At 45.2% G+C, this 27,080-nt stretch overlaps 3 protein-coding genes across 5 annotated transcripts; 2 read left to right on the top strand and 1 right to left on the bottom strand.

Annotated features, from left to right (window-relative positions):
* Positions 1–935: 935 nt before the first annotated feature.
* cryaa (crystallin, alpha A) lies at positions 936–2,911 on the top strand. The gene is made up of 3 exons (XM_026158357.1): positions 936–1,289; positions 1,508–1,630; positions 2,222–2,911. The coding sequence occupies exons 1-3, from the start codon at positions 1,092–1,094 to the stop codon at positions 2,429–2,431; spliced, it is 531 nt and encodes a 176-aa protein (XP_026014142.1). The 5' UTR covers positions 936–1,091; the 3' UTR covers positions 2,432–2,911.
* Positions 2,912–3,193: 282 nt separating this feature from the next.
* hsf2bp (heat shock transcription factor 2 binding protein) lies at positions 3,194–17,480 on the bottom strand. Of its 2 annotated transcripts, XM_026158354.1 has the most exons (10): positions 17,375–17,480; positions 17,149–17,219; positions 16,237–16,372; positions 13,331–13,428; positions 13,000–13,149; positions 12,223–12,367; positions 11,985–12,102; positions 4,162–4,265; positions 3,784–3,983; positions 3,194–3,375 (listed from the first exon to the last, which is right to left on the bottom strand). In XM_026158354.1, exons 2-10 carry the CDS (start codon positions 17,191–17,193, stop codon positions 3,346–3,348), a joined length of 1,026 nt encoding a protein of 341 aa, XP_026014139.1. In that variant the 5' UTR covers positions 17,194–17,219; positions 17,375–17,480; the 3' UTR covers positions 3,194–3,345. The 2 variants fall into 2 exon arrangements, with proteins under 2 accessions (XP_026014139.1, XP_026014137.1); XM_026158352.1 differs by having other exon boundaries at positions 16,237–17,480.
* On the top strand, positions 14,736–26,811 carry ankrd10a (ankyrin repeat domain 10a). 2 transcript variants are annotated; one of them, XM_026158356.1, is made up of 7 exons: positions 15,167–15,261; positions 17,424–17,791; positions 18,637–18,789; positions 19,365–19,456; positions 25,401–25,627; positions 25,701–25,763; positions 25,861–26,811. In XM_026158356.1, the coding sequence occupies exons 2-7, from the start codon at positions 17,594–17,596 to the stop codon at positions 26,175–26,177; spliced, it is 1,050 nt and encodes a 349-aa protein (XP_026014141.1). In that variant the 5' UTR covers positions 15,167–15,261; positions 17,424–17,593; the 3' UTR covers positions 26,178–26,811. The 2 variants fall into 2 exon arrangements, with proteins under 2 accessions (XP_026014140.1, XP_026014141.1); XM_026158355.1 differs by lacking the exon at positions 17,424–17,791 and having other exon boundaries at positions 14,736–15,261.
* Positions 26,812–27,080: the final 269 nt, after the last annotated feature.

Consider the following 27,080-nt stretch of genomic DNA (forward strand, 5'->3'; position numbering starts at 1 on the left):
ATAACTAATAATACTCCAAAGAGAACTCTCAGGCCAGCTGACAGGAAACAGGAAACACAGATCGGGCCTCTGCTGCACCCAAACTTCTCTCCGACACTTTTTAAAACCCGTTTGAAAACACATTTTTACTCTCTAGCTTTTGATTGTGACTGAGTTTTGTTTTGTTCTTTGTGCATGTTCGAGCTACTTTTTTACTATCTACAGCACTTTGGTCAACCTGTTGTTTTTAAATGTGCTTATCAATAAATGGATTGATTGTTCCTCAGGATTTTGCTGTGCTGCCATGCTCTTTATAGAAAGAAGAGGCTTTCTCCTAGAAGCCCTTCAAGCCATACTTGTTCAGTCCTACTCTTGTGAACTTTAACCTGCTAATTGAGGACTGTAGAGTATGACATGCAGCTTCTCTCAGTACTGATGGTCCGACCTTGGGAAGAATTTGCGAGGCCTGCTGAGGTCCAGACCGGTTTTATTTCCCCCTCATTGTAAAATGCTGGAATTGAAGGGCACACTTCCTTTCTCACATTTCTCTGTCAGCTGTTGTTCCATTGACTCTGGACTGCATTGTTACTAAATCTGCCCGTCATCCAAACACACAGGCAGAACAATACCACAGCATTATGTCACCGACTGACTGACAGAACAGATCTACGTGTATGTGTGTGATGCTTTGTCACACAGGTGAAATCCCTGTGTGTCTTTAGTTGGCTTCCTGAGCTCATTGTCTCTCCCCTCCTCCTCTCCGTCTAGCACAGTTTGTTTTGGCAGCCCCGGGTGTCTGATGTGACTACCGCTGCGTCCCAGCAGGGACTGGACCTAGTGGTGCCCCCCCATCCTCAACCCTGATTCTGCTGACAGGGCCCAACCCACCATGCTGAGATAATGCCATTCCAGAGGGATCGTGGCTAAAGCCTCTCTTTCTGGCTCTCAGGTATATAAAGAGGAGGCAGCTGTAGAGAGGGGAGCAAAGCACTCTGAAAGCCTTCTTCAGCCACTGCTTTACTGCCACCGTTCTCCCATTCTTACCTCATCTCCATTTTTCCTCTGCTGGATTCCCCACCAAGCCAAAGTAGACCAGACTGTCTTCAGTTGCCATGGATATTGCCATCCAGCACCCCTGGTTCAGACGTGCCCTGGGCTCTGTCTACCCTGCCAGACTCTTTGACCAGTTTTTTGGAGAGGGCATGTTTGATTACGACCTCTTCCCTTACGCCGCCTCCACCATCAGCCCCTATTACAGACAGTCACTCTTCCGCAACGTTTTGGATTTTTCCAACTCTGGGATCTCAGAGGTAAAAAATATGGATTTAGTCTCATATTCTGTGGTTATTAGAGGATAGACGGCGTACATCTTTTGTTTAATACATACTTGTATTTTGTCTTGAGTTTAGTTAGACTGAAAGCTAACATCTACTGTGCTCCATACAACGTAGAGTCAAGAAATGAAGTTGTTGACCCAAAGTTTCAGAAGTTAAGGTCAAGAGATGTTCTCTGTGTCTGTCTCCCTCAGGTGAGATCTGACAGGGATAAGTTCACAGTCTACTTGGACGTCAAGCACTTCTCTCCCGATGAGCTCAGTGTGAAGGTCGCTGACGACTATGTGGAGATCCAGGGCAAGCATGGAGAAAGACAGGTAGTCCTCCTCTCTGATGCACACACCACGAGTGAGTGAGTTAGACTCATAGGACGTAAAGGCTTCCTGAGGGATTTTCCAACACGAGTCAGATCACTGATCAGAGATGTAGCAACAAACCACACGTACATATGTAACCACGGTGCTTAGACATACAAACCTGTTTATGTTAGACTGTGAGAAAGTTCCCTGTAATATGTAGGAAAGGTAAAAGGATGTATTTGATCACATGAAGATGCCTTCTGTGTTGTTATGGGGTGTAATAGGTGTGTAGCTAGGTGTCCTCTAGCCTGGACATTATCATTTTATTTTGTGTTATTAGTGGAAATGAAAAGAGGAAAAACAAGTCATGTTGGACTGAAAAGACTAAATATACATTTAACACACAATACTAACTTATCCTGGCTCACAACAACTCCACTCAGTTTGTCACCCGTCTTAATAGACCTGGGTTGGTCTCTTACTTTGAAGGCTGAAACCCTCAGCAGTTAGCAGGAAGCAGTGTGTGCTCGCTCTCTCGTGAGAGTGAGCTGAGTGAAGCTTTCCCTGGACTGACAACGGCTTCATGGCATCAATACTGCTGTTTTTCAGGACGACCACGGTTACATCTCCCGTGAGTTTCATCGCCGTTACCGCCTCCCCTCTAGCGTTGACCAATCATCCATCAACTGCACCTTGTCAGCTGACGGTCTGCTGACTCTGACCGGACCAAAGGTCAGCGGGGGGAGCGAGTCTGGCCGCAGCGAGCGCAGCATCCCCGTGACTCGTGACGATAAGCCCAACGCTGCCGCCTCCTCCTAGAGGCCAAGTGCTGGTGGGTGACCCGGGGCACTGAAGGAGCTCAGCCCCGTGAATAACCAGCATCAACTGGGATGGACGACTCCAGAATTCTTCTTTCCCCCTTTCCTTAGAGGATATCTGTGTCTTCCCTGCTTCTCTTTCTATAGTTACTTCTTAACTCATTAGTATCACTGTTTAAAGTATAACAAAAATCGGCCCGCCAAGGCAGTCGAGTAAGAGGCGCTGGAGTTTTTAAAGAGAGAAGTCATCTGGAGACACTCACATGGCCCAGCATGTTTCAGAGCAGTCCTCTGACAGGCTTTGAGCTTGAAACAAACATGTTCTGTACCAGCCCTGGTTTCTCCCATTCATGTTCTTCCTCTGAAGCCTTTGTCTCACATATATCCTGTACTGAAGTCTAAGCTTTGTTCAGTGGATATCTGCTCACTATTCAAGTCCATACTAAAGAAGCAATAAAGCTGTACAATTAACAAAATGCAACCCCTGTGTGGTCTTACTCCTTTTGCCCTTCTTCTTATCAGCTCAGACTTTGTTTTGATGAATCAGGAAGAACAGAGAGAGTTTCTATAAGATAACAATGATTTCAGTGAAGCGATTTTAGCAGAGTATACAGAGGGTGAGTGACGTCTGCTCGTGCCTTTAGTCCATGGATACAGCACAGTGTGTGCAGCGTGGGGGTGACTGCACAGAGAACAGATCAGTGCAGAAGACCTTCAGAGCAGTTCAGTCCTGTGCTTCTGCTGTACTGACACGACACAGACACACTGCAAACATCTTTACTAGGACAGGTTTAACAATGCAGATCTACATGCACTTTAAGCACTAACAATGCACAGCAGTGTGAACATACATAGAAGCTGAACAGTGAACAATGCAGTGAGAAAGGCTCTTCTTTCACTTCAAGTCCTCCCTCGTCACACACGGCTCTGTTTGCAGGCCCGGCCCTGGAAACACACCATGTCACAGTCTGTGCTCAGAAAGGTCAGGGATGGATGTCACGGTGATGTGAGGAAGGGACAAGTGTCTACATTTGCATGCAGTGCACAATCACACCAGCTTTAGACTTTAGATCTGCCCGTGTGAGACTTCAGTGCAGTTGCTTCTCTATTCAGCAAAACCGAGACTAACAGCCGAACCTAAAACACACTAACTAGTGCTTTCACTAACTGTTGTGATAAATTACCAGGTGTGAAGAAAAGTAGCAGTGAAAGACTCAGATGCTAACAAAAGAAGCAAAACAGGTGAAGTTAACCTGAACACATACCAAGTCCTCATTTCTGTCCTGACAGAGTTAGTGTGGTAAACACAATGACTGCAAGAGCAGGGAAGCAGGGTTCATCATACTGTGGTACCTGTTGGAGGGCCTGGAGGTCCTCCAAGGTCTGCAGAGCAGTCAGTCTCAGGCTTGGCTGCGTGCTGGCAGCGAGCCTGCTGACGCGAGCACACAGGTCTGGATCCAGGAGCGAGGAGCCCAACAGGAGCAACACATCGTCCTCTAACAACATGGACTGCAGGAGACGCAGGGAGTGGAGACACACCTCCCAGTGTCCGTCTACAGACACACAAATTAGATCCTGGAATACACAGTCTGTGACACTGACAGTTTATTCAATTAACTATATCAGTGTCATTGAAGGTTAGACTTGAGACGGGTTGTAGGCCAGAGCTAGAGCACAGTGTCTGTGAGTGATGGGCAGACACTGTTGTTGTTGGAGCATGCAGCAGCTTACCATCAAGCAGGCTCCAGATGAGAGGGAGGATTCCTTGGTTCTCACTCAGGTACTTCAGTCCTTTGAGACTGATGCTCACGTTATAGAGCGCCATCAGCATCAACCTGCAGCAAAGCATCACCGTAGTGAACAGCAGTCCACACTGCAGAGAAACACTGACATCTAGTGGCCACAACATATCAACACATTCAGATCCCTTTTAAGAGCTTTTAAAAAAGAAGTTTAATAAAATTCCAGTGAGTGAGTGGTGGTTGGTCAGCACTGTGAAACTATGATGTTCGTCAAGTTTGTGGGTTTCATTGTGGTCGTATGAGCTCTGCACACTGTTGCAATTACAGGTATTTACTTTAGTAGGTCCCTTTTTACTAACACATACCACACACAAACATTACAAACTCTTGGTCGCTATAATAATAATAATAACTCTATTTATAAAGTGCTTTCAAACAAAGTGCTGTGCAGCAATTTGAAACTAAAAAGATGAATAAATAAAAGCGATGAATAGCAGTACAAGTAAAACACAATACAAGTTAAAAACAGTAAGAATTTAAAAACTAAAAGCCACAGAATTAAGACCTGTACACAAATGTGTGTTCAACACATGGAGCACAGGGTGGAACATAAAGGTGTAAAAGGTCGGAGAGGTATGAAGGTGCCAGTCCGTTTAAAGCCTTGTAGGTGAGCAGCAGGACCTTAAAATCTGCTCGAACCTGACGAGGTAGCCAGAGATCTCAGAACAGGGTAATGTGCTCAAATTTCCCAGTTCTTGTTAAAATGCGAGCAGCTGCATTTTGCACCATCTGTAGACCTCTGAAACTTTTCTTTGGAAGCCCAGAAAGGAGAGCGTTACAATAATCAATACGTGAAGACACAAATACATGGACAAGAACCTCTGCAGTGTCGCTTGACATAACCTGTCTGATTCTGGCTATGATCACTTTAACTTTCTACTAATATGTCAATGAAAACAGAATCTGCATCTTTCTATCCATGCAGCCAGCATGGGCAACAGTGTGAGCAGACATGCCCAAACCTCCATCTCCCACTGAACATCCTTCAGCTCTTATCATAGGACACCGAGGCATTCCCAATTGAGAGACATCCCAGCTGGACATCTCTGAAATATCTCACATATGAAGGGTACCAGTGAGGTGGCTGCACCGTATCAAATGGCTCCAATCCTCGTGGAGAAGCAGCAGCTTTAATCCGTGTTGGAACTACTTATGTTGTTTGTCTTAATAAAATGTTAGAACTTCAATGCTAGAAGGAAGTTCAGGAAACAAGGAGAGACATCAGAACACAGATCAAGTTTTTAGACACGCCTTTGTATCAGTTTGAAAAGCTTATGTTACGTCAAAGTGTCCATGCTGCCCAGCAGGGCGACAACAATACTCAGCCTTTTATAGCTGAGGGATAAGAATGATGACAAAGGAGGCACAAAACCTGCAGCCCAAACTCTTCTACAAACTGTTACATGGATTTTATATTGTACAGAATGAGAAGCCAATAGTCACTCACAATTACAGCAGCTGGAACTGCATGGAAACCTGGACCTACAACCCTCTGGAAACCAGATTCCAGCTGTTATCAGCTTTTTAATAAACATTGTTGACCTTACTGGTTATAAATGGGATCATTCATCTTGGCAGACTTAGAATGATGAACTGATGAGTATATAATTATACTATACTGATGTTTATACCAGAGAAGATCTTAAAATGGAGCGAGTACGTTTAGCTCATAGCATTACCGTTAACTGTCACACTACAAAATCTAACTCAAATAAAGTCCAAACCTCTGTGAACACTCTTTAAATGGAGAGTCCTCTTCACACACTGAGGTTAATTATGGAGTTCCACAGGGTTCAGTGCTAGGACCAATTCTGTTTACATTATACATGCTTCCCTTAGGCAGCATCATTAGAAGACATAGCATACATTTACACTGCTATGCAGATGACACCCAGCTCTATCTCAAATTCAAATTCAAATTCAAATTTTATTTGTCACACACACACACAACCATACACAGTATGACATGGGGGTGAAATGCTTGTAGCTGTACAATGCCCGACCATTAAATGACAGAAGAAAAGTTTTACAATATTTACAATTTACTACAAAAATTTACAAATTAACTTAGGAATTTACAGTAAAGAATGTGCAAATAGCAGAAGAGATTATAAAGATAAGGATTATAAATTATAGGAATTATAATTTATAATCGATCGCAAAGGTAGTATTGGTAGATCGCATGGCATTAAAAAAATAGATGCCAGCCTATCATCCATCCCGTCACTTGATTGATACAGGGAAGCCAGTCAGATGACATCAGATTTTTTCTGACGCTTAGGTCGCTGCGCATGCGCAAACAGCGGCGCGAAGTGTAGTAAAACTGACAAGCTAGTCAGCGAGTTAACTCCAATTTTTAGCTCTCGGTTTTTTCTCTTAAACCTAGCCGTCAGCAGCTACTGTCCAGACTATGCATCCCTGGCTGATTCAATTCAGTGCAAGTCATCAGAGTAAACTCAGGTAATGACAAAAAATTTACATAGTTAATTGTGTTGTGAAATATTGGATATTGCGGTTATGCATAGGGATGGGTATTGATAAGATTTTAACGATTCCGATTCCATTTTCGATTCTGTTTAACGATTCGATTCTTTATCGATTCTCTTATCGATTCTTTTTTTTTTTTTAAAAAAAGGAGAACACTAAGGTCGATTAGCTCAGAGCTTTGTTTTATATCTTCTCTTTGAACAAGATAGAAATTTAGGAGTAACATGGCCTTACAAACCCAACAGTGAGATCTTGAGAGATCCAGCCTACGGCTCTTCAATGGGGTGTCACAGGGTCCCCAGGAAAAAAAAATTGTAAATTTAAAATAATAAAATAAATATTCTTGTGAGACATATCACATATTGACGGGGTCGGGTTATGTTAAAAAGTATAAATTGTTATACTTTGTTCATTGGTTCAAAGGTACCCCACACTTCTTTTTTTGTTTGCTTGTTTGTTCTGGTGTATTTTTCATTTGAACTGTTACTCTGCCAGAGTACTCATATTTACAAGATGGCATTGAACGCCCCATTGGTGTATCAGGAAAACTATTTTGTACGTATGTTCCTTGAAGTCGTTCTTTTTTCCACCGCAGCGAAGGGCTAGGAGTAGGAGAGGAGCTGCTGTATGTTTTTGTTATCGAATCGATCTGATTGTGAAATAAAGCATATGCAGTGAGAAAGCAACTCCAGGAGTCATCCCTGCCTTAAAGCTGCAACATTCTTCTGTAGCAATAACAAAGTATAACATAAATTGTTCTGTGGCAATTACACAAGAATATCCAGTAATGTCCCTGCCTACAATTAAACACATTCACTTACCAAAAATCGGGGGCATCTGCTGTGGCAAATGGGTGCAAGCCTTTGACCACAAACTTAGACACTGCTCGGTGACATTAGTCTATCCTGGCCTGAAAGGAGACGCTACCGGTAGACTGCAGCGAGAACTGCCAGCGAGCGCCAGCCAGACTCTGTCTGTCTCACCTACATGTACAGTAATGGCAGGTCTTGTAATAAGGCAGATTGCGCTAACATAATATGCACTGTTAGTTGATTATTTACCTGCCGCATTAACGGGAGAGGACGTGCAAACGTTAGCGCTGCTGCTGGGTTGAGAGTCACGAGTCCGGAGCGGAATTAAAAACGCGTGTCATCGCGTGTTTTGTGAGCAAATGCTTTTGCATATTCGTAGTGTTTCCTCCCTTAAATGAAATATCTACTTTGCAAGTTGCCCTGTTGTCATCGGTTCTCATAAAGTATAATCAAACTTTTGAGCGTTTGAGCCGCTTAGGCGCCATGTTTCCTGCCAGGTAAATGACGCTCCGCAACGTGGTGACGTCATTCGGGGCGACTGGAATCGATAAGGGAATCGTTTGCAAAAATGGCAAACGATTCCAAGGAATTGAAACAGTGGGAACCGGTTCTCAACAAGAACCGGTTTTCGATACCCATCCCTAGTTATGCATGTATATACATTGTAGATATAAAGAATCCTCAATATATTTATAAATAAGTATATGTTTTGGATTTTTGTAGTGGGTAGATCATTTTGACTTGGTCATTTTATAAGTAGCTCACATGCGGAAAAAGTGTGAGCACCCCTGGTGTAGATGGACAGCAGGTCAGGGAGCTCTGATTGAATGATGCGTTCTGCCGAGCGCACCACCCTTTGCAGATCTCGTCTGTCCTGCTTGGTGCTGTTCCCAAACCAGGTGCAGATGTTTGACGTCAGGACGCTCTCGATGGTGCAGGAGTAGAAGTTCTTGAGCACCTTCAGTGGCAGATGGAAGTCTCTAAGTCTTCTGAGGAAGAAGAGACGCTGACGGGCTTTCTTAACCAGGGTGTTGATGTGACAGGACCATGACAGGTCCTGAGTGATGTGGACACCCAGGTATCGGAAACTGTCCACTCTCTCCACTGGCGTGCCACTGATGATGAGGGGTTTGTAATTCCTCGCCTGCTTTGTAGTGAAGTCCACGATCAGCTCCTTAGTCTTGCTGACGTTTAGGAGGAGGTTATTCTCCTGGCACCAGGTCTCCAGGTTCCTAATCTCCTCCAGGTAGGCCGTCTCGATGTTGTCGGAGATCAGGCCCACAACAGCAGTGTCGTCAGCAAACTTGACAATGGAGGTGGTGTCGGATGTGGCTACACAGTCATAAGTGTACAGTGAGTACAGCAGGGGGCTTAAAACACAGCCCTGAGGCACTCCAGTGCTGAGTGAGATGGAGGGGGAGACTTGTTTTCCTACCCTCACTGATTGGGGTCTGTCTGTGAGGAAGTTGAGGATCCACTGACACAGTGATGAGCTGAGTCCTAGATCCGTCAACTTGGTGAAAAGCTTAGAGGGAATTATTGTGTTGAATGCTGAACTGTAGTCCACGAACAGCATCCTAACATAATTCCCTCTGCCAGTGTCCAGGTGACTCAGGGATGTGTGGAGCAGGTGAGATATGGCATCGTCTGTGGAACGATTAGTCCGGTAAGCAAACTGAAGTGAGTCGATGGTGGGAGGAAGTGAAGAAGTGATGTGATCTCTCATCAGTCTTTCAAAACACTTCATCACAATTGAAGTCAGTGCTACTGGACGGTAGTCATTGTGGCAAGCGGGCTGTTGTTTCTTTGGAACAGGAACAATGATGGACTGTTTGAAGCACGTGGGAACCACAGCTTGGGCCAGGGAGAGGTTGAAGATCTCCGTGAACACCGGTGCTAGTTGATCAGCGCAGGCTCTAAGGACCCGGCCAGGGATTGCATCTGGTCCTGCTGCCTTCCTGGTGTTCACCCTCCTGAAGGTGTTCCTCACGGCATGCTCTGTGATGACGAATGCATTTTCTTCACTGGTGCACTCCGAGCGCGCGCAGCCGTTTGTTGTTTTAATTGCTGCGGCGTCGAAGCGAGCATAAAACGTGTTCAGCTCATCAGCCAGTGAAGCATCGGCATTCATCATTGAAGAAGCTGGTCGTTTATAGTCCGTTATAGTCCGCAGTCCTTTCCACAGGCTCCTAGAGTCGCACTGTCGTAGCTGTGACTCTAGTTTTTCCCCGTAGCTCCGCTTTGCCTTTCGGACCGCGCTGCGCACGTTGTAGGACGCAGCCTTGTATAGGTCCATATTACCGGAGACAAGCCCTTCATTGTAGGCAGCGGTGCGTGATCTCAGAGCGTCGCGGATGTTTTTATCCACCCACGGCTTCTGGTTGGGAAACGTTCGGATGATAGTTCTTTCTGCTGTGTCGTCCGCTAGTTTCCCGATAAATCCCACAACCGCTTCCGTAAACATGTTGATGTCATCAGAGCTGCGCCGAAACATGTCCCAGTCTGCGTCATCCATGAAGCCAGATAACACACACCAATGAGTTAAACTGCAGGAATGTCTTAAAGACATAAAGACCTGGATGGCCGCTAACTTTCTGCTTCTTAATTCAGATCAAACTGAGGTTATTGTACTCGGCCCTGAAAAGCTTAGAAATATGGTATCTAAGCAGATTCTTACTCTGGATGGCATTACCTTGGCCTCCAGTAACGCTGTGAGGAACCTTGGAGTCATTTTTGACCAGGACATGTCCTTCAACGCACATATTAAACAAATATGTAAGACTGCTTTCTTCCATTTGTGCAACATCTCTAAAGTTAGAAATATCCTGTCTCAGAGTGACGCTGAAAAACTAGTTCATGCATTTATTACTTCCAGGCTGGACTACTGTAATTCATTATTATCAGGAAGTCCAAAAACTCCCTGAAAAGCCTTCAGCTAATCCAAAATGCTGCAGCAAGAGTCCTGACAGGGACTAGAAAGATGGTAAATGGACTGATTCTTATATAGTGCTTTTCTACTCTCCCGGAGTGCTGTATACAACATGCCTCATTCACTCAATCTCCCAACTGCCCACACTGACTCTAAACTGAGCGCTTTTATAACAAAACTCACACTCCGATGGATGCATCGGAGAGCAACTTGGGGTTAGTATCTTGCCCAAGGATACTTGGCATGCAGACTGGAGGAGCCAGGGATCGAACCACCAACGTTCCAATCAGTAGGTGACCTGCTCTACCTCCTGAGCTACAGCCACCCCGAGAGAAAGAGAGAGCATATTTCTCCTGTTTTGGCTTCCCTTCATTGGCTTCCTGTTAAATCCAGAATTGAATTCAAAATCCTGCTCCTCACATACAAGGTCTTCAATAATCAGGCCCCATCTTATCTTAATGACCTTGTAGTACCATATCATCCTATTAGAGCACTTCGCTCTCGCTCTGCAGGCCTACTTGTTGTTCCTAGAGTATTTAAAAGTAGAATGGGAGGCAGAGCCTTCAGTTTTCAGGCCCCTCTTCTGTGGAACCAGCTTCCAGTTTGGATTCAGGCTCAATCAGGTGACACTGAATCCCTGAGGCTGGTGGGGATTCCCATGATGCACTGGGTGTTTCTTCTTCACTCACTATGTGTTAACAGACCTCTCTGAATTGAATCATGCTTGTTATTAACCTCTGTCTCTCTTCCACAGCATGTCTTTATCTTGTTTTCCTTCTCTCACCCCAACCAATCACAGCAGATGGCCCCGCCCCTCCCTGAGCCTGGTTCTGCCGGAGGTTTCTTCCTGTTAAAAGGGAGTTTTTCCTTCCCACTGTCGCCAACGTGCTGCTCATTGGGGTTTTCTCTGCATGTATTATAGTAGGGTATAATATATAATAATATTAGATTATATAATATAAATATATAAAGCACCTTGAGGCAGCCGTTGTTGTTATTTAGCACTGTATAAACAAAACTGAATTGAAAATTTAATTCAATTTAACCTGAACCGCTGAAGTGCTCCCAGTGATGCTTACAAAGGAGTGCAGCATAGTGGAAACACACCCTGTCACAGGCTAACTAAAAATGTGTGGCTGCCATCAAAGTCTGCACAAGCCTATTCTTAAAAAGACCCGGATGTTCTCCTGTTACTGTTTCATTCTAATAAAGTGTTTCAATGGTGTGGACCTGACTCTGATCCGTTTTCACTTACATTTCACACAGTGTGCAGACTTTTTGAAAACTATGTTGTGAATAAAGTCAGTACAGCTGACCAACACTGAGGCTCACTGATGGTTTCAAATTAAAATCTATATTACTGAATGAAAAATGTAGGAATTTTACTTTGCAAATGACTGCTTTAGAGGAAAGTAAAAGTAGGTTTGATCCTGTTATGATTCATGGATCAAACATTGTGTCACGTTCTTGTTAACTCTATTCAATCCTGATACATATTAATGACAAAGAGGTTGATCCACATACACTTTCAGTCTGGGGAAGACACCAGGCTTCATCAACTTGAGAAGTTTCATCAAAGTGTCCAGCAAGACATGCGCTGAGCTTGACAGGAAGTCCCGCCCCTGCGTTACTGCTGCTACATCTGATTGATAAGAAACAAAGAAAAGTCAGCTGACAATCGAGCAGTTATTCGTGTTGATGGAGGTTCTAAGAAAATGTGCTTCGACACATCCTTTCTGACTGCTAGAAGCTTCAGACTCACTAGTAATGGTCCCAGCCACTGCCAGCACAAACTGGTGCTCGTGGGAGTTGTAGTCCTCAGTTTGACTTTTCTCCTCTTCATCCAAAGACGTGACAAAGCTCTCGAGAGTCTGAGCAGCTACAGCAAGGAAGGCCTGCAGCTTCCCCTGAAGTGTGCGCACGCACACGCAACACACACACACACAATCCAGCAGCATTAACATCTGCTGTTACAAATACTGTTAGATCATGTCTCAGTGACCGACAAAACATGGAGCCAATTTAATTTGGAGAGAGAAGAGAAGGAGCAGAGAGGATGCTCTTTTGTTTGCACTGCATAAAATTATTATGTGGAACGACCAAAATATATGGAGCCATGTTTCTTTTGCATCAAACACTTTAAACAACATATTTTATTGTTTCAGCTAAAGATGTACAACACAGTGGTCAGAAGGTCATTTTGTAATTATACTGTGTTGGTTTGATCAAGCAAGTCAAACTAATTATTGTGCATGCTGGGACAAGTTTGTTACTGTGGAAATGATTTTTGATTTTTTAAAGGCAGATATTTGTTCCGGCTGCAGCCCATTCCCAAAACACTTGTGTCTCCTCCTACTGGGATTAAACTGGGATCTGATGTTCATGTATTGAATACTGTTTCACTTTCAGCTGTGGCTGCACTTTATACAAACGCTACTGACCACTAACATGTATCCCTGTAGCCATATTTGGGGTTTTTGTTACAGGGAAACAAGTCCAAGTCCACACACAGAGACAGAAAAGACTGAACATGACTCACATCAGCCAGCCAAAGTGAGACGGTGTCCTCCTTGGCAGAGCAGCTCCACAGCAGACTGCAGGCAGCAGATCCCAGACCAGAGCAGAAGTCTGCCTGCTGCTGCAGCTCCACTCTGCTCTGCCACAGTTGCTCACGTAACAGCAGCTTTTCCTGAACATCCATTCACGTGGATTCAGTGCAGTGTCACATACAACAAGTAATAAATGACAGCATGGCTTAAAGCAAGACAAGCCCAAATTCATCAAGCAAGTCCAGTTTCCTCAGTGGGATACCAGAAATATTTTCATGTTATTGTTATGAGTCCATTTTCAGGTCTGACTGTCGCTCTCACCTCTTTCTCTTTTTGACTCTCAGTTTGCACAGCATCCAGTCGAGACTGCAGGTGCAGACACTCCTGCCTCATCTGCTCCTTCACAATCTGCTCCTTCACTAAACACACACACAGTTTGAGAGCAGATATTCTTATGTAATGTTTCTAACACTAGTTTTCCACAACATGAAACTTTGTCAGCTTTAAGGTAGAGTTTTGGTCCCATTTTGATTATGTCATAATCTCCCAGTCCTGTAAGAGGCCGGCAACCTCTCCGGAGTATAACCGCCTCTAATTCCAACCCCTGAGACCCTAAACTGAATAAGTGGCTGAGAATCGTGATTTATGACACGGTCTCCATGGTGGCGGTGAGTGTTTACCATGAGAAAGCAGAGACAGGGTTTCACTGCGGTGGTCCTGGGTTTCTGGACCTTCTATGGGTTTGTAATTCTTTTCATTTTCACAGGGACAAAACAACCAGTTAATAGTTAACAAACTTTCTTTAGTGGGGGACACTGAGGCCTGAGCCCTTCATGGAATGTAGCACACAGGTGAACCAGGGGGAGGACATGATATTAGGGGCCATGGAGTCTAAGCAGTGAATGGCAGTATGCAACTTAAAAGTCCGCGTCTTACACACAGCACACTGTGTGGTCTGTGTGTGCATCTCCCACAGATGTGAACTAGGTTTCATGTAGTAACAGACTTGATGTTCCTGTAAAGGAAGAGGAAAAAGGATAGCATAGTGCTCAGAGATGGACAGGTCAATACAGGGCACATCTCAGGTCCAGTGTGGGACCTCTTAGATGATATGCTGCGTGCTGCTGGAGCAGTCTAACAGTGGCATACATTCTGCAGTAAAGGGGCAGCTGTGAGAGTCAGTATGGGTAAGGAGGCGTGTAGAGGAGGACAAGCTGGGGCTTCTGGGGGTGGTAAACAGGGTCGAGTGGGCAGAAGAATCCGAAATGCTGTCGTGCCAAAAAGTGATTTCTGATTTTTCCCTGCGTTTTTTTATGTCTCTTTGCTTAGACAAAGATATTAAAGGAAATTTAAAGAAGTTCAGGCGCCTTCTTCCAGGCTCCTTAGACCACCATGAGCTGGATGACTGAGCACCTACACAGATAATCAGACCAGTCCTTTGGGTCACTTCAAATACCTTTATAGAGCTGTCACGTTATATTTGGCGCAGTGCTAGAGCCCTCCTGAAAAGGACATTTTTAATGTCAATGACGGTTTTTACCCAGATAAATGGGTGAAAAACCTTAAGTGCAGCGTCTATCATGCAGGCAGGTCAGTGAGAAAAATAAATGACATCTCGGGGGTTTTCAGCCTCAGCACAACCTTTATCATCCCCGTGATGCATTCACGGTGGTGCTGATATTTCAGCATCTCTGCAGCGCTATCGAGGAGGAGCGACGGGAAAAAAACGCGTGTGACAGATGGAGGAAGATGTCACAAAGAGAGGAAACGGAAAAACCTTACATGTGATGACTGATTCGTTTTAGACTTTTAAATCACACGTGATGTTTTGCTGAGCTGGCTTTTTGTTCGTGTTTTTCAAAGGTTGCATGGAAACAGCAGGCGGCTGGTTAGAGTACGGCGGGGTTCGTAAAGAGCGCTTCTCAGCTTTGTCGCGATGACGTCTGCGCCTGTCAGAGGACATCAAGGAGCATGCTCAGTGTCACGAGAGATTTGATGACATCATCATCCAGGAGCGAGGTGATGGCAGAGATCCAGCAGAGCCGACGGGACATATTTCATGGTCGCCATGTCGGAGCACAAGCAGCTAGTTAGCAAGTTAGCCTCTGTGCCAGAGCCAGAGAGACGGGGAGCACCACCCTAAAGCCAGGCCGTGGCAGGCGGAGGCCAGGATGCTGGCAGATCGGGCTGCTCTCAGAAGAATGGTCCAGTGGAAAGCAGCGGGGGTGACAAACAGCCGGACACAGCAGCAGGTGAGGACACCAGGCACCTAACAGCACCCAAGATACTGTCTCCATGTCTTTAGGAGAATTTGTGGAAATACCACATATTCACTAGTTTGACAGGCAGGAAATACTATTTTTGTACCCCCACCCCAAACTGCTGAAAGCTGGGAACCTGGCATAGCTCGGCGTGGTGTGCAATGTCTTCCAAAAAAAGACACGACCCAATTCTTCTTATATTACCACAACATACTGTGGTGAGACAACATCCTTCGTGAATAGCAGTGCTAAATGCCTGTGCAGGTCATGGTAACCTAAGGAGCTTGGAAAGAAAAGCAACTGGACTTCTTTAAGGTTCTTGAAGATGTTTGAAGAAACTGGTGGAGAGTCCCAGGTGGCTCACAATACCAGTTGTCTGCCACCTACAATCCAGTTTGGAGATCCCTTCCCAGGCACCTTAACAACCACTCACATCTTGCCAGTTGACCTCAACAGGTCAGGTGAATTGGTGAAGCAAGGTCTCACGATGGTCTCACCCGAAACCTCTGCTGATAATGACCCACACCCTTTTTCACACCTTGACTCATGTGGTGAGACACATGATCAGCAGTGGGTCAACTCCCACTAGGGTCCCACCGGGGACTCTCTTAGAACCGAAGAAGCTTCTCGGATGAGAGGTGAAATGTCTTCAAGAAACTTAAAGTCCAGATGCTTTTCTTTCCAAGCTTCTTAGATCAACAGTGCTGTATATTTACTGGGTCAGGCCCGGGTCAGAGTAGAAGATAAAATGAGGCTAATGAGAAAGCAGGTGCACCTGGCTTTCCTTATCACCTGTGAGGGCTGTTAAACAGACCTGGCTCCACTGACCATTAGACAACTCTGTCTCTCTGTAGCTGGATGTCTTCAACAAGCCTTCAGGTTTATACATTAACTGTATATGTTCTGCTCTGTGATACACACAACACCCTCGTGTTTACAGCAGGATCAGAGTGGAGTTCAGCATACTTGTCTGAGCTGCTTGGGCTTTATGCAGCATCTCCATCAGATCCCCATTCACAACTCTGGGCAGGAACTCTCTAAGCTGCATGACTTCTGTGGTCAACTTCTCTAAATCTCTCTTCCTCACTCGGATAAAGCCACCCTGGAAGAAAAAAAGATAGAAAAAGACTGCATCCTTCTTTGCCACAGATGCGCTCATTTAATTGTGCATTTTTAGATTCTAAGTAATCCATAGACAGACAAGGAAACTATTAAATATGCACTCGAGACCAGGCAGAGTGTGATAAGGGCTCAGTGTAAACTGCTATCACAATGAAGCATGTCTGTAGGATGGCCTAGAAATAAGCAATGGGGACAAATGAATAGAAAACACAGAAGGAAAGTCTTAGGTATGTGTTGGCCGACCATGTTCTGCAATATCAGCTTCAGTGCACTGATTCTCTGAGTTTTAAATCATCACCATCATTTAAGAGGTCTCTGCTGAGTTACTGGTTTAACTTAATTAAGTTCAGACAGACTTTACAGTGTCTCCAGAACAGAGACACTTCCTGTAGTTTCTTCATTGAAATTATGCACAGCCCACATTTTTAGTTTTATAATGTAATGTAAGTCTACAGTGTCATCTCAGGGTTTGAGCACACTGCCTAAAGATGGCTCTGTCACTCAGATAGTTGTATTTGAATTATAACAAGGTTAAAGGTTTAGCTGCTGGCTTGAAAAAGTCCCACTTTTATTAGCCAGGTACGCGTTTTAACTCTGTACTTGTAGTAACCACTATCACAGATTCATCAAACACTGAGAGGCCCAGTCTTTGGACTCCAGCCGGTCTGACGAGGACAAAGCTAAAGATGCCGTCTTTGTTCTCCTGATTAGCAGGAACAGCAGGCAGGTTCGTCCGGGGCTGGCTGGGTGTCTTACCTTTGCCTTTTGGCTCGTCTTTTTCCCGCCTGATAAGGCTGCCATGTTACTGCTGGTTGGTGAGTCTGCTTCTGGGGTCACAGAGACCAGCACTCAGTTTATTACACAGCTAGCAGAGCTAGCACGTTAGCTAAGAAATGTTTCTGAATCCACAGACCGAGGTTTGAGTTGTTTAGTGCCACATCACCAATGTTTTTGAATATATTGGACACATAAAGATGCTCACCAGTGGTGTGAGTCAAAGGACTGAGGACCTGTTCCTGGCCGCTTTTTAGCGCAGACCGCCCCAAACACACGGGACGTAGCTGTGAGGCGGGCTCCAGTCCGGGTTTTACGGCCTGCGAGAGAGCTGGGCTCTTCCTTTGTGTTTGAACTTCTTCAGTGTGCTCCGTGGGACCGGTGCGGTGGAGACAAGCGCTTCCGTTTGCCCTCTCTCAGCTCACTCATGTCTGGGGGACTAGAAGCCCGCTTCTCCGGGGATGACGTGTTTGTGAGCCGCTTCCCAGTGCACCGTGCCTGCCGGGATGGAGATGTTGGGGCTCTGGTCCTTCTGTTACAGCAGCTGTCAAACCACATCCATCTAACTGCCGAGGACTCCTTCTATGGATGGACTCCCATTCACTGGGCTGCTCACTATGGACAGGTTAGCATGCAATCACTGGGTATTCAATAGTGGTGTCCATGAAACACGAAAGAGGGTTAAAATAGGTGTGCACTTTTGCCTGCTGCTGTGAACTGTAACCACACTGTGTGTATTATATGTTTAAACTCCAACATGGCGGCGGACAGCGCTCATAATCAAGCTAAAAGATTTTTTCCTCTTTAATATTTCGCCGCGCTCCTTTACTGTGTTTGATTGGCCCAAACAGTTATGTCTGAGTACCGGCGTACAACAAAGGTTTTTTAAAGACAAAAAAAAAAAAACTTGACGTGTTTGGAGGTTTTCATTGGTTCAGTAGGAGCCAATCGCTTTTTAGGCGCCAAAATCGGCTCAAAACAAACACGAAGCCTGCGACGCCGCAACAGCCTCTGTTCTCTAGAAATATAAAAACTTGCTCTGTTTTTTTTATTTTATTTTATTAGATGATTAATTACTTCTCGTACGATTCTGATCTTCTTCATTTTATATCACTGTCTTTACCAAAGCTCTGCTAGAAGCGTCTCTTCAGCCACCTTGAAATATCTCCAAACACTTACTGGGCACATGTTTTAAGCAGTGTCTGGATGTACTTAAACTTTTTGCTTATACGTCCCTGTAAGCGGACCTTAAGTGGGATTTTTAAATATGTCTAACAACCAAAGTCAGCTGAAGCCTGCTTTGAGAACAGCACGCTGTACAATACTCAGGTGATATACAAGGAGAACTGTTGGAGATTTCTTACAATGAAAGTGCGTCAGTGCAGAGGTCTCCTCTGAGATCTGCAGCAGTGACATACATGAGCAGTGTGTCACTGTGATTCTTGTATTTGTTACTGGCATGTGGCACAGCTGGAGTGCGTGATGCACCTGGTGGAGATGGGCTGCGAGGTGAACAGGGTGACCAGCCGATTCAATCAGACTCCAACACACACTGCAGCATTCGGAGGACATCCTCACTGCGTGGTGTGGCTCACTCAGGCTGGGGCTGACGTCAACAAGCAGGTCAGTGTGTGGAAACTCACCTATTGTGTAGTATTTAATGCTTAATGTGGTGCTGTTTGCATCTATGAGTGTTATCACTGAATATTTGAATCTAGGGACCTCTGGTTTATGCATCTGCTGTACATAAGTTAGATGAAGTTCATTTTATTGACAGTGTCTCCAGCGTTGTTCACACTAAATATGTACTTGTAGTCATGGTAAGGTTTTGGGACTGAACTTGTACTTGCAGCAAAGCTGAAAAGATAATTAGAAATGGATGCAGAGTTCACAGTGCCAGCAGTACTCATGAACCCGAGCTCTTCCATCAGTGGCCCAGGCGTGGGCCGACAGGGCAGGAGCTTTCACTGCTGCTGGTCACCTTTTATTTCAAAAGAGCAGTGCACAATAATCTGAGCAGTGTCACCACAGCTGCAGTCCTGTGACTGTGAACATTTTCATATTATGATATTGTCTCCTAGACTTCGATTGGTCAGTAATATTAGTGTCATTTTTGCATGTCTATAACACAGTTGGCTTGTGCTATTCTAACAGCTTCATTCATATCTCAAACCTTACAGTTTACGTTGTGTTTTCAGGACTTTGTTGGTGAGGCTCCCATTCATAAGGCAGCTCGGTCAGGTAGCTTGGAGTGTATCCAGGTCCTTTTGATAGCAGGCGCTAAACCGCAGTAAGTATCCTGCAGTCTTCGGTTTAGTAGTAATATCCAGTGTAAAGCACCACAGAAGCTCTGGCACACAGAGTGTGAACCACAGCAGCTGCTATACGTCTTAGATTTGAGTCATGTAGGCCACACATGCTCAGCAGGTCTGGTCAGAATAACTACAGCTTTTATTTTTACTGTGAAATTTACTTTAGTGGGAAATCCTGCAGCTCAGTGCTGTGCTTCAGATATCCCGCCTGAGGTAAACCCAGAGGAGGAGGAGGATGTGGCATCAGCCAGCATAATTTCTGCTGACTTGTTTTTGTTTTCCTGATTAACAGGCTGCGTTTGGCGTTCTTTAGTGCTGCGTGTTTCCTCATGCTAACAAAGATCAGCTGCTGTGGTTCTGCCGTGTTTTCTGTTGTCCTGAAATCTTATTCTTAGTGTCTCATCAGCTGTTGGGAGGGAACAAGCCACAGTGGTCTACTGTTAACATCCTCGCAATCATTTTCCATCTGTCATCACCAAGATGAAGATGTAGTGAAGTTCTGGTACAAACAGGTGACATGAAATAGTCTCAAGATCCTTGATTCAAAAAAAAAAATAAAGTAATTGTCCTTAACTGTCCATAAGGAAGTTACAGCAGAAAATCCATTCTGTGGCGGTGTAGTAAATAATGGCCTCAGGTTCTATTAATACTTAACTTAGTGAGAACATAATGATAAAGACCAGTTAAAATCTGTGCCAAAGCTTGCTTTATTGGACAAATCCAACTCATAATGCCATATGTTTTACAAATCTTTGAACTGAGATAATCTATCATTTTAAGAAAAATACGAGCTGATTTTGGGTGTGACGGCAGCAACACTTCACAAAGAGTTGGGATGTTGGATTGGAGCGATCAGAGGTTCAAAGCAGAAACAGCTGGAGGAAGAATTTACAGTTAATCAGCTGGTAACAGAGAGGGACACGTTCAAAGAGGCGAGTTCCTCAGAAGTAAAGGTGGACAGAGTCCATCAGTCTGCAGAAAACTGCAGGTTCAGAATAATGTTCCTCACTGTGAACATGTCATCACGGACAGTAATGATGGAGCTGATTCACAGCTCTGCGTGTCATCCACACATGCAGGATAAAGCTCCATTATGCAGAGAAGAAGCCAGATGTGGAGTGGGGTTGCATCAGTGCCTGTGGACAGCCTTTCCAGATATGCAGCTGGCACATCTGGAAAGGCTCCATCAGTGTGTGAAAGTACATACAGGTTTTAGAGCTGTAGAGGTGTTCCATCCACGTGTTTCAGGGAAGCAGACGGCATCTACTCCAGCATCATGGCTCATTGTAGAGGAGTCCGTCTGCAGAGCTGGCCTGCCTGCAGCCCAAACTGTTCACCAACTGAGAACATCTAGTGTGTCATGAAAGCAGAGCCAGGACTGACCAGAGCGGGACACCGGTCCTCTCCCAAACGTGCAGCAGCCGCTCTCCTCAGCTCACACGTGTTTACAGACTGTAGTTAAAAGAAGGCAGGAGGCTGCACAGTGATGAACGTGGCCCTGTCCCCCTTTGTTGCTGCCAGCACATTCATAATGACCTTACTGTTTCTCAGACGGTTCATTTTAGTTTAAAAAATGTTTTCTGTGAATCAGAGTTTACGACGTTCTGCGTCGTACTAAGTGTCCCACTATTAAAACGTGTTTCAGTGGCCGTTCCCTCCAGTCAGCTCATTTGAGTGCCATTTGCTTTAAAGAGTGATAGTAATGTTGTGTGTGTTGTGTTTTGTTCAGCAGCGGCTCAGGTAAAAATCCTCTGGCATGTTTGTCATGATGCACAGCGGAGAAAAGTAGTGAGTGTAAAAGCAGAAAAGCTCATGTTTTTATGCCTGCATGTGGCACAGCAACAGCAGTTGAACATGTAAATATGCTGTGCTGTAATATAAATGGAGACAGTTACACCACCTGAGACTCCATAATAAGAGGAAAACACAAGAACAGTGATCAGACTGTGGCCTTTGTCTTTGCTTTCTCCTGAAAACTACACTCATTTATCATTTAGGCTTTTACCTTAACCTACTGTTGTAATGAAAGCAGAAAGTTCTCAAGAGACCGTTAATAAAATTATAAAATATTTAATAAAAATGATAAAGTAGCTGGGGCAGTAAAGCAAGGAAACATGGCTCTCCATTTACTGAGCAAAAATATTGAGAGACTGTTTAGTGCATCGGTGTCAATACCTGTAGACCATTTTTTCAATTATTTTTATTAAATATTTAGTCTCAGAAATGTTCTGCTTTTATTGAGTTTTTCCTTTTGATCTCTTTTCTGATGACCCACTGATGGGACGTGATTCTTGACCAACACAGAGCGCCTACAGGGGGCGCTGTAGCGTTCTGTGTTGAAGTCTGGCTGCTGTGAATGTTAAATGGAGAGAGGAGCTGTACCTGTCAGTACCAGCAGAGTTTCTGATCTCACTCACTGAGCTCTGCAGTGCGTGATCCTGTCAGCTCGGCTGCTTTTCCTTCTCAGCTCCCACTAGATGACACTGAGCTTCCAGGCTGGACGACTGTATTCCAGGAAGTCCTACAAACTCCCTGAAAAGCCTTCAGCTGATCCAAAATGCTGCAGCAAGAGTCCTGACAGGGACTAGAAGGAGAGAGCAGATTTCTCCTGTATTGGCTTCCTGTTAAACCCAGAATTCAAAATCCTGCTCCTCTAAATAAAACTGAAAATGAGAGCAACAGCAACCTCTGCACTCACGTTATGGTGGTTACAACCTGACGCAGCTGCTCTCTGTGTGTTACTCTCACTTTCTGGATTTGGTCTAACGCCGTAGCGTGCTTGACCCCACTTCCTCAACCTCTTCTCTATATCTGCCTTACCAGCCGGTGAGAGAGATGGAGCGCGGCTGAGGACGACTGACGAGTAGTGACTGATTTCATTCTCATGCAAAGAGTTTTTTTGATGGTTTAAATGAATTTTTTTAGGCCAGTTTCCAGGGAAACCATTAACTGTCTAATGACTTGAATGTCCTGTAGAAATAATACGACTACTTTACAGAATCCTTGACAAAACTGATACAGATTGAAATGTTTCTGCTGTTATTAGCAACTGTAAACTGATTCATGCGTCCACTAACCTACCAAATAACCACTGAACACAGTATTATTAATGTATTTAATACTCACTTGAATGTCTTTGTAACTTTTCCCAAGAGAAATCAGAGCTTTGAGACTCAAACGTGAGTACTCACATGAGCTTTTCTGCTCAAGGCATTTGCACACTCGTTGAAGGACATTTTAACTGTTTTGAAATCAATATAAAGATGTGTTTTTGCAAAATGTTATATATTATGTTAAAAAAACAAACAGCTGTGATCTTGATTGTCAAATTGTGCTGGCAGAAACAAACACCCTGCACGTTGTGATGTTTTTCAGCCTTTGAGTTTGAACTTGATTTTCTGAAGTTGTCCCAGAAAGAGGGAGCAATCCAAATAGGCACTGCAGAATCTGCCACACGTGCATCTGCGAGCAGCTTGCAGTTGTGCCACTGAGTGCTCACTATCGCTTCCCACAGTTTCTGCAGCTGGCAAACTGGCGAGGTATTTCCTGCAGTGATTGGTTTCAATGCTAACAAAGCACTCACGATGACTGTCATGTTTAGGCATGCATGCTTAGCTCTCACCTCACTGTTTACATACTGTGTGCTAATGGGACACGCCTCAGCCTCACTAATGATTGGAAGCTTAGTCTCAGGAGTACGTCAGAGTGCAGTGCTGTGCTGTATGTTACAAAGACAACGGAGCAAATTGGACAGAAAAAAATAGATTTGTGTCAGAATTTGCAGCAGGTAAACATACCTGTAAAATGAAATGCCTATTTTTGTAGGTTTTTAACCAAATTACATCTGCACTCACTGGCCACTTTATTAGGTACTCCAGAGGAAAGAAAAGCTTTGACTTGATCTCAGCATGTTTGAGAGGTTATGTGGAAACATCTGTGGATAATCAGAACTTGATCTGTGGTTTTCTACAAAGCACAGCTCATTTCCTAACGATGACTCACTTCTCCTTCTGTTCAGGGCTTTCAAACCCAAACCACCCCAGCATTACAGAACAAAAGCTTCAGCGCTGTGAGCTTACTTTAGAACATAATCGAAGCTTAGAAATCACAAAAGCATGATCGTTTTCATGACAGCACAGATGTACTGTGTAGGATATCGGAGCAAAATGTTGGCGATTCCTGTGTCCTGATTGGTCCTCCAGTTTCAACCTGATGTTGTTCTTTTTCATTTAGGACCATGCATAGACCACATCTCAGACGGTTAGAATATTAGGGGAAACCGCCTCTGTTCTTCATCATTTCATTCAAAAACCTAAACTTTCATATCTTCTACACTCCTTGTATCCATTCTCAGCCGAGCCGAATGTTCACAGCGGTGCAGACGCTGCTCAGCATCACCCATCAAAGTGAAAAAGTGCAGCGGAAGATCAGTCAGAAAAGTCCAGCTTCATTTATACGTGGCTGAGACTTCACGAGTGTGGAGGGGAGGTGTTACTGCTCTCCAGGTTGCTCTGATGGCCTTTCTGGGTTTTTGGGTCGGCTGGTTCTTGTTTTCCTCTTCACATAATCTCTATAGCTCAGGTCAGGTGAGTCGGCTGCACATCACTCGCTGGGCCCACGTCCTCATTTTAGGTTTGACAGCATTTTAGCAGGTAAAGGTGATGCTTGGACATGAACTGAGCTGCGGTTTGGGGAAGGCCTCGAAGGGGACTGGTGACGGCTCCCGGGCCTGGCAGATCCCCGTGTACTAAATAGAAGTGAAGAAGTTAAGGAATTGAGAACAAGGAAGGAGGGAGGGCACGTAAAGGAGAATGAGCAGTTTGCAGAACTGGGGGAACCTCTGTAGATGACAACTAGAACGAGCGTGTTTGGAGGCGTGGTCCCACTCCTGAAATACCGAAACATGATGTCGATAAATGAGTGTCTTCACAAAGCTAATGAGAGAAGCATGAAGAGCTCCAACGTCTGCTGGTAGATGTCTGTGTTGACTTTGGAGCAGCACCAGGAGGTGACATGTGAGCAGGGATCTCAAACTATTGACGTGAAGAAATATAATGCAACTTGGCATTGGAAATGTTTGTTGTTGTTGTTCTGTGCTACTTGAACACTAGCGTGAGATGGCAGTGGCCCACAGCTCATTTCAGTTTGAAAAGAAGACTCTAGACCTTCTCCTCCTCCTGAGATGCGCTGCTCTGTTATCTCTGGTTCAGGCTTGATCTGACCTCAGCCCACTCCTGTCAGGCTCTCCCAGGTTCTTGAGATGACTTTTCTTGACACTGATTTCGAGGCTGAGGTCATGTCTGCTGCACCTTTTCCTGCCGTGCTTTTCCCTTCCGGTCCACTTCCATGGAGATGCTCCAGTACGGCTGTGAGCAGCCTTCTGTGGCTGCTCGTGGATCCTTCTCAAACGTGACGTCAGCAGTCAGACGGTGTACGTCCTCGAGACTGTCTGAACCGTAACTTCCTCAAACTCGACATGAAATATTCTAATAATCTGAGATGCTGGAGTGCAAATTTTATGATCCAGCATCAGAATGAAAACAAACAGGTTGAAATGTTTCATTTTGCATGAAATGAATGTAGAATATTAACAATACAAAAAGAACATTATTGATAATATCCAGATTGTATTATATCCAGTTTTGGGAGGCATGCACACGGCTTTCACATCTGTGTGATAGACAGGAAAATAAACAGTTTGAAACACGGCCTGTCGTCTTTAGCTGAAACGTGGCGGTGATCGCGGTCCTGCTGTGTGTGAGTGGGCAGGTTAGTCACAGCACGTGTTGCAGGGTGAGACCATCAAGACTCGGACTGGTTTTCTTCGATCGTGATGGTTTCTTCTTGCAACATTAGAGCTCTGATGGTTTGAGGTGCTGTTACCCAGGATGCACTTTGTCTGACTTCATTCTTATTGTTTAGTTTAGAGAATGCAAGCGGGCAGACGGCAGCAGACCTGGCCCACGCTCAAGGCTTCCACGACTGTTTCTGCTTCATCTCCAACGCCCAGAAGCACCTGCAGCAGCGTAACGAGGGGAACATAGTGCAGAATGGAGGCGGCGCCCCCTGTGGTCTGGGCGCGCTCAGCAGAAAGAGGCAGCTAGCCGCCCTGGACGCGGGCCACCTGAAAAAAGCCAAAAGGGCTGATGGTAAGAAATGTTTACGTGTCAGGCGTGTGCGCGGTGCTTGCTTGTTTGCTCTTCTCATCGTGCTGTGCTGCAGGTATGCTGGTGCAGAGCAGCGCGCTCGAGGAGCTGGAAGCCATGAGCCTGGAGCTCAGCGCAGGTGGGTTTGCTCTGCGTGGCAAAGCAGCAAATGGCTACAACAATATCACATGATCTACCTCTGATCCCATTTTCTCTGCTGCTGTGTTTAAAAGCAGATTTCAACAACGGGCATCTCCACGCTGCGCCTCCTCCTCCGCTCTCTCCAAACTCTCACTCTCCGCCACGTTGTCGGCGGGCTTCAGCCGAGATGTGCGGCTCGCTGCACCTGAGCAGCAGCCCGGGCGGCTGCGTCTCCAACTGGCCCGCGTGCCTGGGGCCAACCGGGGTGGACTGTGGGGATTTCTTGCATTATGGACACTACCATGGCTTTGGCGACACGGCCGAGGAGCTGAGTGACAGCAGCTGCATCCGGGCGGAGCATCCATCCAAGCAGGCTGTGGATGGCAGCATCCACCTATACCACGGCTCATAAACCGGAGGCTTCGTCTGCAGGCAGATGTGCTTCCACTAAACTTTAAAGGATTACCCTGGCGATCAGAAGTAATCCTCCTGTGCCTACAGCCCACAGCCAGGACGAGTCAGGCTCACACTGACTCAGCTGGGTGGTGAAAAAGCTGCTTCCAAAAATAATCTTCAGGGATGGATTTCTGTGACATCACACTGTAGGGCAACACTATTCTCATAACTCGAGTTAACTTGGTTCTCTTGGTTTAATCAGCAGCGTCTCTGCAGCCCTGTCCTCACAGTGGCCTTTCAACCACGGACAGCTGGTGGGAATACTTCACTCGTCTTTGTGCTAAGCTGGTTCAGAGCAGTAGCACGGTGCTGTGTGGGTGTGGAACTCGTCCCGTCTGCTGGGGCCTTCATTAACCCAGGTGTTTACTGCTCTGGGCTCAGGAGTGACCTCCTGCTCACCGTGTTACCTCAGGAGTGTCGCTGAACTGCACGGAGGCTGAAAACTGTTTTAGATCTCACTGTAATTTCATGAGGCTTAAACCATTTGTTTTGTACGACGGTTGTAGAGGCGCCGATTTTCCACTGTGTGTGACACACGACCTTACACTGACCTGCATTTGTACTCAATAAAACCTGTTTTACATATAAGACAGTATTTGTGCATGTTTTGATTTTTATCACACAAATACATTAACGTAGTTTAAACATGTTTGAGTTAAATGTCAGACGGTTTTCTATAAGGTGCCATCAGGCCGCCTGAAGAGAAACCCAAAGACTGCCTGGACTCAGAGATGACGTCACTACGTGGGACAGCGCCGCTGTGACACCAGCCTGCGCTCTAGCTGTGTATAAAGAGCTGTGCTCCACATTCGTGGACGACACCGTGCACTCAAACTTGTGGCTGCTGGATTTATTTTGC

Source organism: Astatotilapia calliptera, chromosome 23 (assembly GCF_900246225.1).
Source record: "Astatotilapia calliptera chromosome 23, fAstCal1.2, whole genome shotgun sequence".
In the NCBI taxonomy this organism is placed as follows: Eukaryota; Metazoa; Chordata; class Actinopteri; order Cichliformes; family Cichlidae; genus Astatotilapia; species Astatotilapia calliptera.

Coding starts and splice junctions, on each gene's coding strand:
- cryaa (XM_026158357.1), top strand. CDS start 1,092: ATGGATATTGCCATCCAGCACCCCTGGTTCAGACGTGCCCTGGGCTCT. Junction 1,290..1,507: donor CCAACTCTGGGATCTCAGAG/GTAAAAAATATG, acceptor TGTCTCCCTCAG/GTGAGATCTGACAGGGATAA. Junction 1,631..2,221: donor GCAAGCATGGAGAAAGACAG/GTAGTCCTCCTC, acceptor GCTGTTTTTCAG/GACGACCACGGTTACATCTC.
- hsf2bp (XM_026158352.1), bottom strand. CDS start 16,429: ATGAGCGCATCTGTGGCAAAGAAGGATGCAGTCTTTTTCTATCTTTTT. Junction 13,429..16,236: donor AGCCCAAGCAGCTCAGACAA/GTATGCTGAACT, acceptor GTGTGTGTTTAG/TGAAGGAGCAGATTGTGAAG. Junction 12,368..12,999: donor TCTCACTTTGGCTGGCTGAT/GTGAGTCATGTT, acceptor CGCACACTTCAG/GGGAAGCTGCAGGCCTTCCT.
- ankrd10a (XM_026158356.1), top strand. CDS start 17,594: ATGTCTGGGGGACTAGAAGCCCGCTTCTCCGGGGATGACGTGTTTGTG. Junction 18,790..19,364: donor GGGCTGACGTCAACAAGCAG/GTCAGTGTGTGG, acceptor TTGTGTTTTCAG/GACTTTGTTGGTGAGGCTCC. Junction 25,628..25,700: donor AAAAGCCAAAAGGGCTGATG/GTAAGAAATGTT, acceptor GCTGTGCTGCAG/GTATGCTGGTGCAGAGCAGC.